Raw genomic sequence first — 12,594 nt, 5'->3', positions numbered from 1 at the left:
GTGGACTGTCTATCTGATGACATTTATCAATAATTGACAGCCAGAAGGAACTGTGTATATGTACATATGTGTAGGGTATATATATAGAATATCTACAGTACACAGAATGTAACTGTCTGGTATTATAGGTCTACTGGTCTGGCTATCAGCTGTCATGTCCATTAGTCAAGGCTAGCTGACCAGTTGGTGCTCCAGTTAAGTCCCAGACTAGCCAGACTGGCTGCTCTATAGTACTGTCAATTAACCAACTTTCTTTCCCTGTGTTACTTACTTTTGTTTGTGCTAAGCTCTTTTTGCGATAACTGACTGTTTGTGCTAAGATCTCTTTGTGATTATTGACTGTTGGGTACTAAGATCTCTCTGTAATCATTGACTGTGTTAAGATCTATCTGTGATCATTTATTGCTTGAGTTAAGATATTTCTGTGATCATTAGCTATGTTAGGATCTCTCTGTGATCATTGACTGTATTAAAATCTCACTGTGATCATTGGCTGTTTTTGTTAAAATCTCTCTGTGATCATTGACTGGTTGGTTCTAAGATCTCTGTGACCATTTACTGTTTGTACTAAGATCTTTCTATAATCATTGACTGTTTGGTGAGTGCTAAGATCTCTATAATCATTGACTGCTTGGTGAGTGCTAAGATCTCTATAATCATTGACTGTTTGGTGAGTGCTAAGATCTCTATAATCATGGACTGCTTGGTGAGTGCTAAGATCTCTATAATCATGGACTGTTTGGTGAGTGCTAAGATCTCTATAATCATTGACTGTTTGGTGAGTGCTAAGATCTCTATAATCATTGACTGTTTGGTGAGTGCTAAGATCTCTATAATCATGGACTGTTTGGTGAGTGCTAAGATCTCTATAATCATGGACTGCTTGGTGAGTGCTAAGATCTCTATAAGCATTGACTGTTTGGTGAGTGCTAAGATCTCTATAATCATGGACTGCTTGGTGAGTGCTTAGATCTCTATAATCATGGACTGTTTGGTGAGTGCTAAGATCTCTATAATCTTTGACTGTTTGGTGAGTGCTCATTGTACCAGTTCGATAATGAATTTGTCAAAAGTCCTTAAATGTTAATTGCCATTGCCTAGAATTAGTTTGTTTTTAATGTATTTAATTAAAAAATGATGAAAATAGAGAAGAATCAATGGACATCAAAAAATATTGTTTTTAGTTTTTCAGGAAGTGGGTTTTCGTTGTTTAGATGTAAATATTTTTCTTCGCTGCTTTAATACACATCATGTCTTTTCTCCACAACCATGTCCATTATGTATACCTGACTGACCATCATTGGTGTTATATTGACCATGTTAGATGACCATTATATGACCGAGACATCATTCTGTGATAAAGAATGGGAACATATATAATCATCAAGAAATTGTGCTGTCCAAGCATATAATGTCTGACCATGGTATTGGTATTAGAGTTGACTATGGTATCAGAGCTGACTATGGCATCAGGTCTGACCACATGAATCAAAGGTGAAGGGTACTGGGTAAAAGTAAGATCATGGGAATTCAAAACCTCCAAAATGATATTACACTTATTATTTCCTATTTGCTTACAATCACAAAAAATTTCACCTGAGTAATTATGACAGTTGAAAATTGTGGCTTAATTAAAACGGAATTTGAGGCAACATAATTTTTTTTTTACATTCATGAGAGCATGAGAGAGTGTGATTTAGGTAATACTTTTGTGTTGAAATGAAACTATCATGTTTTTTTTTCTCTTGAAATCTAGCTACCTCTCACTATGGGAGGACGACAGGAAGCCATCTTGGATTTTGAAAATTGAAGTTTGTTACCGCTATTTCTCATAAAGAAGTGAAGGAATATGTCTCAAATTTCATGTGCAGGTTCCCCTAGGAGTCTTGTTGTGCATATTGCATTTTCAGACTGATTGGTGAACAAGATGGCCGACAGGCAGCCATCTTGGATTTTGATAATTGAAATTTGTTACCGCTATTTCTCAGAAAGTACTGAAGCAATCTGTCTCAAATTGTATATATATGTAGGTTTCCCTTTGTGCATATTGCATGTTTGGACCAATCTGTGAACAAGATGGCCGACAGGCCACCATCTTGGATTTTGATAGTTGAAGTTTGTTTCTGCTGTTTCTCAGAAAGTACTGAAGGGATCTGTCTCAAACTGTATATGTAGGTTCCTTTAGTTTGAATAAAATTTCATTTGAAAAAAAAAGATAGTGAAACTGGAGAGAGAGCAATTAAAATAGATGATAGGCTATAGGTAATTGTTACAGCAGTTTAGATGACCAGGACCACACATAGGGTCAGTAGGCCTCAAAGGGGTCAAGGAGTGTGAGAAAGTGTCTATGAGGTGTCTATGGACAATAGTGTGAGGATTCAAGGTTCATTTAGAATAATTCCGTGTACATGCAATCTTGGTCCTAATCTCCAGTTTTGAAATGGAAATAAAAAAATTAAGTAGCTGAGAAAGAAGATTGGTTTAAAGTACATGTACACGTTTATCATATAACAGAGTCATGTCTTATTGATAATAAATATCAGAACTCGGCCAATAAAGCAAGGTTTTAATTGAAATAAATTCCTGGATATATTTCCTGGCCAAGTAAAGTATGGGTTTGTGTATAAAAAAATCTGTGAATTACAAATTCTTTTGATCTTAACTTCATTGATGCGGCTGAAGTCCCTTTTTAAAGGTTTGCCAGAGATCCTTTAAATACCTAACAGGCTAGTCAGTGTGTAAGTGTGTAGCCCCTTAGTCAACTGTAATAGGCTGGTGTAATTCTAAAGTAATTCTATAGGTGTTTGTGTTCAGACGGGTCATTTAGGGGACACCAGCACCAAAATCCCTGTGATGACCGGGTGTTACCCTAGCGGTCAAACTGACCTGTGGCCAGTATTAGTTTTGGTCACAGAGAGAGATGAGGACAGCCGGGATCAGGTGGACTTCCAAGGACATGTGTACAAACCTATTGTTGTGATCTATTGATTTGATGGGAGACTTATAAAGGGAGATAATTTTGTAAAATATCCAACAGTTATAAAACTTAAAAGTTTCTGCCAACAGCATTTAAAGGTATGTTACTAATTACATATACTTTTGCCAAATTGGAATTTTAAAAAACCCATAAATGTTAAACGCAAAGACATTTTATTAATCTGATGAAATATTGACACTTGATAGATTGGGACATCATTTTGTAGATAGCTATAAAGAGTACATGCACTAGTATTAGGTTTTCCTTTTCCATTGCATGCAGCCCAATTATGAATTCAGAAACTTACTTATCTTAGTGCATCATGAACTGCTATAGACTAATTTTGATGTCATTATCATTATACATGACGTCACAATTGTCATGCAAACAATTAAGAAAGTTGGCTATTGAAATGGCTGTTACGTTCATGACCATAATGAATAGTTTATTTATTGGAGATGCAAAATCTCTTAAGACCTTATTATAACATTGCTATCAAATGTAAATATCAGCATTGAACTGTATCTAGTAGGCGCTTCTTTTAAATTTGCTGTTGTCCAGTTGGCATTCATCCTCCTCTGTTTAATTGTATATAATAATGCTTTGTTGAATTAAGAGTCATATCCTTGGAATAGAAGTGATTCCAAGGCTCAGTTATGAGCAGAATAAGGAAGTCAGACTCCACCAAGCAAACATAAAAAAAGGGAATATTTTTCATATGGTCATGGTTTCCTACAGGGAGAAACTGTTTGACTTCACTTCTATACAACAGTGACATCAGCTAACTGGAGATCATTTTCAGAAACATTAAACATGTCACAAAAAAGGAGAAAATGTTGAATCAAGTCTTAGGAATTTGAAAACTGAGGAGGCACTAGTAACTGGGCTAACAATGATACTTTTCCTTATTTTTTCTATTAACTGAGCAACCAGGTCCACAATGATACTGGCTGTACTTTCACCAACTCTTTTATCTCAAAGACACAAAAGGCCCTATACCACTAGTTTAATTTAGTTTGATCTAGCCCCTGTGAGTACAGCTCTGGGTTCTGTCCACTGGCCAAGACACAACATACCGTGTTTTAGATTTCATACAAGTTGTACTATATTGATACATCACAGCCAAATGGAACGTGTTTGGATTTTTCCATGATGGCGGCACCCATATGAAAGATGTGCTTCGAATATAAAAGCCAAGTATTTTCTGTGTTGGCAATAAAATGGATAAAAAATAATATCAAAGAGTTTCGGCATACATTGAAGTGAATAATCCTTGTAATTTCATTGGATATAAATACTGTTTCGAATGACAAATGTTCTGGGGTCCGCCATCTTGGAAACAAGTGGTATGCTTCTGAAAATAAACCACTTATACTGATACAGTTTTTCTGGTATGGCGCATTCCATTTGAGATACAGCATATTCATATCAATAAAACTGGTATGAATCTGCAAATGGAACGCACAGATAGTCTATAAAAGAGGTAGTTTCTGCTCCTGTTTAACGCTCAGCATATAAAAGGGGTGGTACAACTGGTTCGCCCATTGTCTGTTTCAGTGATATAGCACTATGAAAATCGCAAGAGTTCCACTATACAAGAAGAAAAAAACACATTTTATAGGACCTTGATGGAGAATGAAAATTACTATGTTTTAACCATGAAGTTGTTGTTCGTTAAATACAAATATACATACTACAGTCTTCTAAAACACAGGACCACTCAGCAAACAGACAGTAGGACGACATCGTCAGTATAATGTGACCGTGTGGAGGGTTTGTCCGGTGTCTCAGGCAGTATACTTCAGTGAGATAGCACTATAAAAAGACAGGCGTTCCACTATTATCAACAGTAATAACATGAACATACCACAGTCTCTCAAAAACATGCGCACACCCACAGGGATATTGCACGACACAATACATACAAGTACTGTAGGCTGTCTAACAAAACACAGGAAGTGTTTTACACTTTCATTTTGTTTTGATACAAGGTTTTATATTGGTTGGTTTTGATACAAGGTTTGGGATTGGTTGGTTTTGATACATGGTTTTGGATTGGTTGATTTTGATACAAGGTTTAACTTTGGATTGGTTGGTTTTGATACAAGGTTTGGGATTGGTTGGTTTTGATACATGGTTTTGGATTGGTTGATTTTGATACAAGGTTTTGGATTCGTTGATTTTGATAAAATGTTTTGGATTGGTTGGTTTTGATACAAGGTTTTGAATTAGTTCATTTTGATACAAGATTTTGGATTGGTTGATTTTGATACAAGGTTTTGGATTGGTTGGTTTTGATACAAGATTTTGGATTGGTTGATTTTGATACAAGGTTTTGGATTGGTTGGTTTTGATACAAGGTTTTGGATTGGTTGGTTTTGATACAAGATTTAGACTGGTTCCCGCCTCAGTTACCTCCCTTGCGTACGCTTCACTGAGGACCGGTAGTGGGTAGCCATCTTGAGTGGGAATTCCAACTCCAGAGTAGTGCGCATCATTTCTGCGCATGATATGTCATCATGGAGACGGCTACTTCCGTTAAGAGAAAATAACGTCATTAACGTCGTTCCTATGAACACTCTAAACTCTGTTAGCACGAAATAATTTCAAAACTTAAGATCTCATTTACTTTTGTTTATATATCGTTCAAATAAATTATTTATTCTTTACGTTAAGATCCGTCGCTTCGTGCGTAAAGGGGTTTCCCACGCCTAAAAAAAGTGATGCAGGCGAACCGGATATGTAGATTGACCAATCAAAAAAATCATCATGGTTACCCGCTACCGGTCCCTAGTGAGCGGAGCGCAGCCTGGCGGAGAGTAGAGAACTAAGGGAAGGGAACCAGTCTAATACAAGATTTTGGATTGGTTGATTTTGATACAATGTTTTGGATTGGTTGGTTTTGATACAAGGTTTTGGATTGGTTGGTTTTGATACAAGATTTTGGATTGGTTGATTTTGATACAAGGTTTGGGATTGGTTGGTTTTGATACATGGTTTTGGATTGGTTGATTTTGATACAAGGTTTTGGATTCGTTGATTTTGATACAATGTTTTGGATTGGTTGGTTTTGATACAAGGTTTTGAATTAGTTCATTTTGATACAAGATTTTGGATTGGTTGATTTTGATACAAGGTTTTGGATTGGTTGGTTTTGATACAAGGTTTTGAATTAGTTCATTTTGATACAAGATTTTGGATTGGTTGATTTTGATACAAGGTTTGGGATTGGTTGGTTTTGATACATGGTTTTGGATTGGTTGATTTTGATACAAGGTTTTGGATTCGTTGATTTTGATACAATGTTTTGGATTGGTTGGTTTTGATACAAGGTTTTGAATTAGTTCATTTTGATACAAGATTTTGGATTGGTTGATTTTGATACAAGGTTTTGGATTGGTTGGTTTGATACAAGGTTTTGGATTGGTTGATTTTGATAAAGGTTTTGGATTAGTTGGTTTTGATACAAGGTTTTGGATTGGTTGGTTTTGTTTAGCATGCTATTAACAGTCATCCAGGGTCATTAAAAGATGTGTTAGGTTCATGTGAGGTCACATGTAAATTTTAGCAATAACAACTACCCAACATTATGGTTCTTTTTTATTTCCACTTTTATTACCTGCGATATAGAGACTATAAAAATGTTCAATATCCTATCTTTATGGTGATAACATACTTTTTTATTACCTAATGAAAAGTAATATCCTGTGTGTAACAGGTGCTGATATTGATATGTATGAATACAAATAATATAAACCAAATATCAAAAACTAGCGTCCATCGCCTCCCAATGTATTATATATGTGAAACTACTTTTGTATCAGATGTCAGCTCTTAATGTCCATTGGTTGCTAATTATTTCTGTTTCAAAAAAATATTACTGGTTATTGTCAAAGATACTGACATAAATGACTGTCAATTTGAATAAGTTATTGCAGGAAATAAATGACTTCCCACCAGTGATCCTGTAGTATACCTCCCCACCAGTGATCCTGTAGTATACCTCTCCCACCAGTGATCCTGTAGTATACCTCCCCACCAGTGATCCTGTAGTATACCTCCCCACCAGTGATCCTGTAGTATACCTCCCCCACCAGTGATTCTGTAGTATACCTCCCCACCAGTGATCCTGTAATATACCTCCCCCACCAGTGGTTCTGTAGTATATACCTCCCCACCAGTGATCCTGTAGTATACCTCCCCCACCAGTGATCCTGTAGTATACCTCCCCACCAGTGATCCTGTAGTATACCTCCCCACCAGTGATCCTGTAGTATACCTCCCCACCAGTGATCCTGTAGTATACCTCCCCACCAGTGATCCTGTAGTATACCTCCCCACCAGTGATCCTGTAGTATACCTCCCCACCAGTGATCCTGTAGTATACCTCCCCCACCAGTGATCCTGTAGTATACCTCCCCCACCAGTGATCCTGTAGTATACCTCCCCCACCAGTGATCCTGTAGTATACCTCCCCACCAGTGATCCTGTAGTATACCTCCCCACCAGTGATCCTGTAGTATACCTCCCCACCAGTGATCCTGTATATACCTCCCCACCAGTGATCCTGTAGTATACCTCCCCCACCAGTGATCCTGTAGTATACCTCCCCACCAGTGATCCTGTAGTATATCTCCCCACCAGTGATCCTGTAGTATACCTCCCCACCAGTGATCCTGTAGTATACCTCCCCACCAGTGATCTGTAGTATACCTCCCCACCAGTGATCCTGTAGTATACCTCCCCACCAGTGATCCTGTAGTATACCTCCCCACCAGTGATCCTGTAGTATACCTCCCCACCAGTGATCCTGTAGTATACCTCCCCACCAGTGATCCTGTAGTATACCTCCCCACCAGTGATCCTGTAGTATACCTCCCCACCAGTGATCCTGTAGTATACCTCCCCACCAGTGATCCTGTAGTATACCTCCCCCACCAGTGATCCTGTAGTATACCTTCCCACCAGTGATCCTGTAGTATACCTCCCCACCAGTGATCCTGTTGTATACCTCCCCCACCAGTGATCCTGTAGTATACCTCCCCCACCAGTGATCCTGTAGTATACCTTCCCCACCAGTGATCCTGTAGTATACCTCCCCACCAGTGATCCTGTAGTATACCTCCCCCACCAGTGATCCTGTAGTATACCTCCCCCACCAGTGATCCTGTAGTATACCTCCCCACCAGTGATCCTGTAGTATACCTCCCCACCAGTGATCCTGTAGTATACCTCCCCACCAGTGATCCTGTAGTATACCTCCCCACCAGTGATCCTGTAGTATACCTCCCCCACCAGTGATCCTGTAGTATATCTTCCCACCAGTAATCCTGTTGTAAACCTCCCCACCAGTGATCCTGTAGTATACCTTCCCACCAGTGATCCTGTAGTATACCTTCCCCACCAGTGATCCTGTAGTATACATTCCCCACTAGTAATCCTGTTGTATACCTCCCCACCAGTGATCCTGTAGCTAGTATAACTCCCCACCAGTGATCCTGTTGTATACCTCCCCACAAGTGATCCTGTTGTAAACCTTCCCACCAGTGATCCTGTAGTATACCTCCCCACCAGTGATCCTGTAGTATATCTTCCCACCAGTGATCCTGTTGTAACCTCCCCACCATGTGATCCTGTAGTATACCTTCCCACCAGTGATCCTGTAGTATACCTTCCCCCAGATCCTGTTTACCTCCCACCAGTGATCCTGTAGTATACCTTCCCCACCGTGATCCTGAGTATATCTCCCCACCAGTGATCCTGTAGTATACTAATATGTTACCCCATGATCTGTGTAACCTCCCCACCAGTGATCCTGTAGTATACCTCCCCACCAGTGATCCTGTAGTATACCTCCCCACCAGTGATCCTGTAGTATACCTCCCCCACCAGTGATCCTGTAGTATCCCCACCAGTGATCCTGTAGTATACCTCCCCCACCAGTGATTCTGTAGTATACCTCCCCACCAGTGATCCTGTAGTATACCTCCCCCACCAGTGATCCTGTAGTATACTCTCCCACCATGATCCTGTAGTATACCTCCCCCACCAGTGATCCTGTAGTATACCTCCCCCACCAGTGATCCTGTAGTATACCTCCCCACCAGTGAACCTGCAGTATATTTCCCCCACCAGTGATCCTGTAGTATACCTCCCCACCAGTGATCCTGTAGTATACCTCCCCACCAGTGATCCTATACTATACCTCCCCACCAGTGATCCTGTAGTATACCTCCCCACCAGTGATCCTGTAGTATACCTCCCCACCAGTGATCCTGTGGTACACCCTCCCTGCCTGTGATCCCCACTCCCCCACCTGTGGCCTCCTTCTGACCAGTCTGGCTAGCACAGCCAGAAACTGTTATATAAGCTGAGGGGTCACTCAGCGGCCAGGTCAGGACACTGCTCCCAATGCCCCAAGCTGTCATGGTGGCCACTCATCCCGGTCACTCCAGTCAGCTGGTTCTGGTCAAGCTCATTAAAGATCTGACCACTTTGTAACCCATTTCCTGAGTTGGTATAAAGTAATCATTATATCCATGGAAACCAATTTTCTTGTATCCACAATTCTCTTCATGGACGACTGGTTACAATTGATCTAAGTTGCTTGATATAAAACATAAAAAGTATGTTATATTCTTCATGTTTCTTTATGTCAAGTGGCAATTAAGGAATAAGTGTTATGAATATAGGAAGTTGTTGACATTTATCTATTGTAGGAAGACAAAGATAAAATTTCTTAATTATATTCATTGTGTACATGTATATTTAAATTTTAGTTTAAGGCAGCTATGTAGCCTACGGCTATCTAAATATTTTTTTTCGTGTGTGATAATATCTATCAGATATCCCAATCTAAATCAGAAACATTATTAAATGGAAAACAAAATAATAGCTGAATGGAACTCAGCTTTAGCCTAAAGGAAAATATATATATTTAAATTACATAGGGAAGTATTTTTTGTTTGAATAGAAAAAATGTAGGTCCCTTATAATATTTAGAATAAATATTTAATGGAAAAGTGTAAATGTGTTTGTAAAAAGAATTGTAATTTATAAAGTTTTAATTTTTCTTTGGGAAATATTTGACATTTAAGGAAAACTACTTATAAATAAATTTCATGGTTTAAAGCTCTAATATTTATATGAAACATATCACTGAAAATCTAAGCAAATGTAACAATAAATATTCCATTTAAAGAGAATTAAATTACAAATTTGTGGACCAACCGTGGACTATCAAGTACAGAATTTATGTTGCATGTTATATATCATAAATAACGTAAAATAATGGACTGACATTAGTATAGCGGGCCAGGTTCACATGAGAAGCATTTAAGATTGATGAATATTTGTGGTCAGTTCATCCATCACTGGTCTACTGCGTGTGATAAAATGATATTGACCCAGAATTTCATGAAGCATTACCATGACTCCCTGATAGATCCCATCAAAAACAAACATTCGGCAGACCATGATAGACAAACCATGACAGCTGGTAGACTTTCGTGTTGTGGGGTTCAGTAAGTTTTGGAAGTTTTCCCAGTGTAGCCGATTTTCATTTGAGAGCTAGCTAGTTCATATATTTATTCAACAGGAAGTTTACTTGTTCAGTGTTCAGTTGCCAGCGACTCTCACATGATCAAAAGCAATTGATTGACCTTTGAAAACCAACAGAAAACAGCAAATGTAGCATGGAGTCTTCATGTAATCAAAAAGTTCAAGATGACTTTCACCTAGCTTAATTGTCTTTTGTTTCTATGTACCAGAAGATGGCCAAGAGGCTAAAAATTTGTAAAAGAGATATTTGTACTGTTCGACGATAGAAATCTTCTCCATCTGAAGGACGATCGTTAGATAACTAACAATTATCAATTATCAGAAGTACATGACATGTAAAAATCAGAACCTTGCACTCATAACCTTACAAATATGGGTATATTTTTAAACTTGATTTGAACATTTGTGTTTTAATGATGTCAAGATGTGTAACTTCATTTTTTACCCTTTTGGAATGATCACGACCAATATATGATGGCTTTACTCCATGTACTCTGGCTTTTTGTTCACCTAAATCCCTATCATAGCCTTTTATGACCTAGCTCAATGATCATGAAACAGTCTTAAATTGAGACTTAGCCAATCACAGATAATGTTACAAAAAGTTACATCATTTTTGATTGGCTAAGCAAAAACTATTAGAGTGATATGCATAAACATGAAATAAGATCAAAATTAATAGTCTAATACTTAGTTTAATTAAGCTAATTAACTATTTTTAGAAAGTATTCACGTAAGATATTTAAGTTCTGACTCGTATCTAGATTTAGTTTAATTAAGCTAATTAACTATTTTTAGAAAGTATTCACGTAAGATATTTAAGTTATGACTCGTATCTAGATTTAGTTTAATTAAGCTAATTAACTATTTTTAGAAAGTATTCACGTAAGATATTTAAGTTATGACTCATATCTAGATATTCTCACAAAACTCTTCAATTTTGATGTTTTGAAGATCAAGATATTTCAAACATATCTATGCAAGATAAAAATTTCAAAATAACAAAATAATATATATAAGCACACCTTATTTATGGAATTAATCGATTCTCCATTTGACTGAATAAAAAAAATGTGAATTGCAGAGAGGTTAAAGTGAATAGTCGGGCAAAGAAAACCAGTCTAAATGCGTTCATTGGCCTTCCAAAAGTTCTCACATATTAATACAACAGTCAAGTTCTGCTTAGTTTCCCAGTTCTGACCATTAAAGTAAAGACAAGTTGAAAGCATTGAAAGCGAGGCTGCGTGGAAATGTAACCACGGACATAGTGAGCCGGGAGGACGTTTTAGAATTCCCATACTTTAAATTAGTTTCTTCGTACGCAGACAGATTTTGACGAGAGATTTTATTTTTCCATTTCATAAGAAATTATACTGGATACATTCACACCATTTTTACCGACTTTAGCCATCCTTGCCCGACTGTTCACTTTAATATTGAGATTTCTATTCTTGTTTATAATCTACCATGGCAGAAAAAAAAAGAAGAAAAAACACATGTAGACAAAATACAAGTATATTATTCAAATGGAAATGTTTCAACCCTAAACTTAACGGAACAAAAACTTTGTGAGAAATGTTGAGAAATTAAATCGCTCAGTGTCAACATTGAATAAAACCTGCATAATTAGGCACGATTGTTTGGTTATATAGGTGTTTTAAATTTCTCTTTAGAACGCGAAAAAGCCTTTGTTGAAAGGGCTAGGCTATTGAGGATATTCTGTAATTGGTTTTCAGAAATATGGAGGGTGATGACCGCTACACGTCAATATCCTTCTAATGTACTGTCGCAGGTCGTGGCTTGAAGCTGGACTCTGTTTTCACTCATCTATAGTCTGAAAAAATCAATCAATTAATATAGTGTACTTACAAACAGCTGAATTACAAATGGTATTTTGTGTTTGGTATATTACTATTAATGAATAACAAGAGTTTCATGAATGACAGAGGCCTGTAGTAATTCATGGAGAATTCATTAAATAAATTCAACTTCATGAACTAGAATGAATTCATGAATAAAAGATGTCTATTCATGGGAAATTTGTTAAACAAATTCAA

The 12,594-nt window shown here is 37.6% G+C and overlaps 2 protein-coding genes across 4 annotated transcripts in view; one reads left to right on the top strand and one right to left on the bottom strand.

Moving 5' to 3' along the window:
* Positions 1 to 12,594, top strand: part of LOC138311004 (retinoic acid receptor alpha-A-like) — a 72,020-nt gene that overhangs the window by 20,731 nt on the left and 38,695 nt on the right. The gene's annotated exons all lie outside the window — the stretch shown is intronic.
* The window catches only part of LOC138311006 (uncharacterized), a 55,870-nt gene continuing 55,438 nt past the window's right edge, over positions 12,163 to 12,594 (bottom strand). Inside the window, exon 6 of the mRNA XM_069252435.1 lies at positions 12,163 to 12,371. Within this exon, the coding sequence (XP_069108536.1) occupies positions 12,365 to 12,371 (7 nt within the window). The 3' untranslated portion in view covers positions 12,163 to 12,364. The remainder of the gene's footprint in view (positions 12,372 to 12,594) is intronic.

The sequence above is a fragment of the Argopecten irradians genome, chromosome 16 (assembly GCF_041381155.1).
Source record: "Argopecten irradians isolate NY chromosome 16, Ai_NY, whole genome shotgun sequence".
Classification (NCBI taxonomy): Eukaryota; Metazoa; Mollusca; class Bivalvia; order Pectinida; family Pectinidae; genus Argopecten; species Argopecten irradians.
Note: the sequence above shows the minus strand (reverse complement) of the source record. Positions and strands in the feature narration are given on the sequence as shown.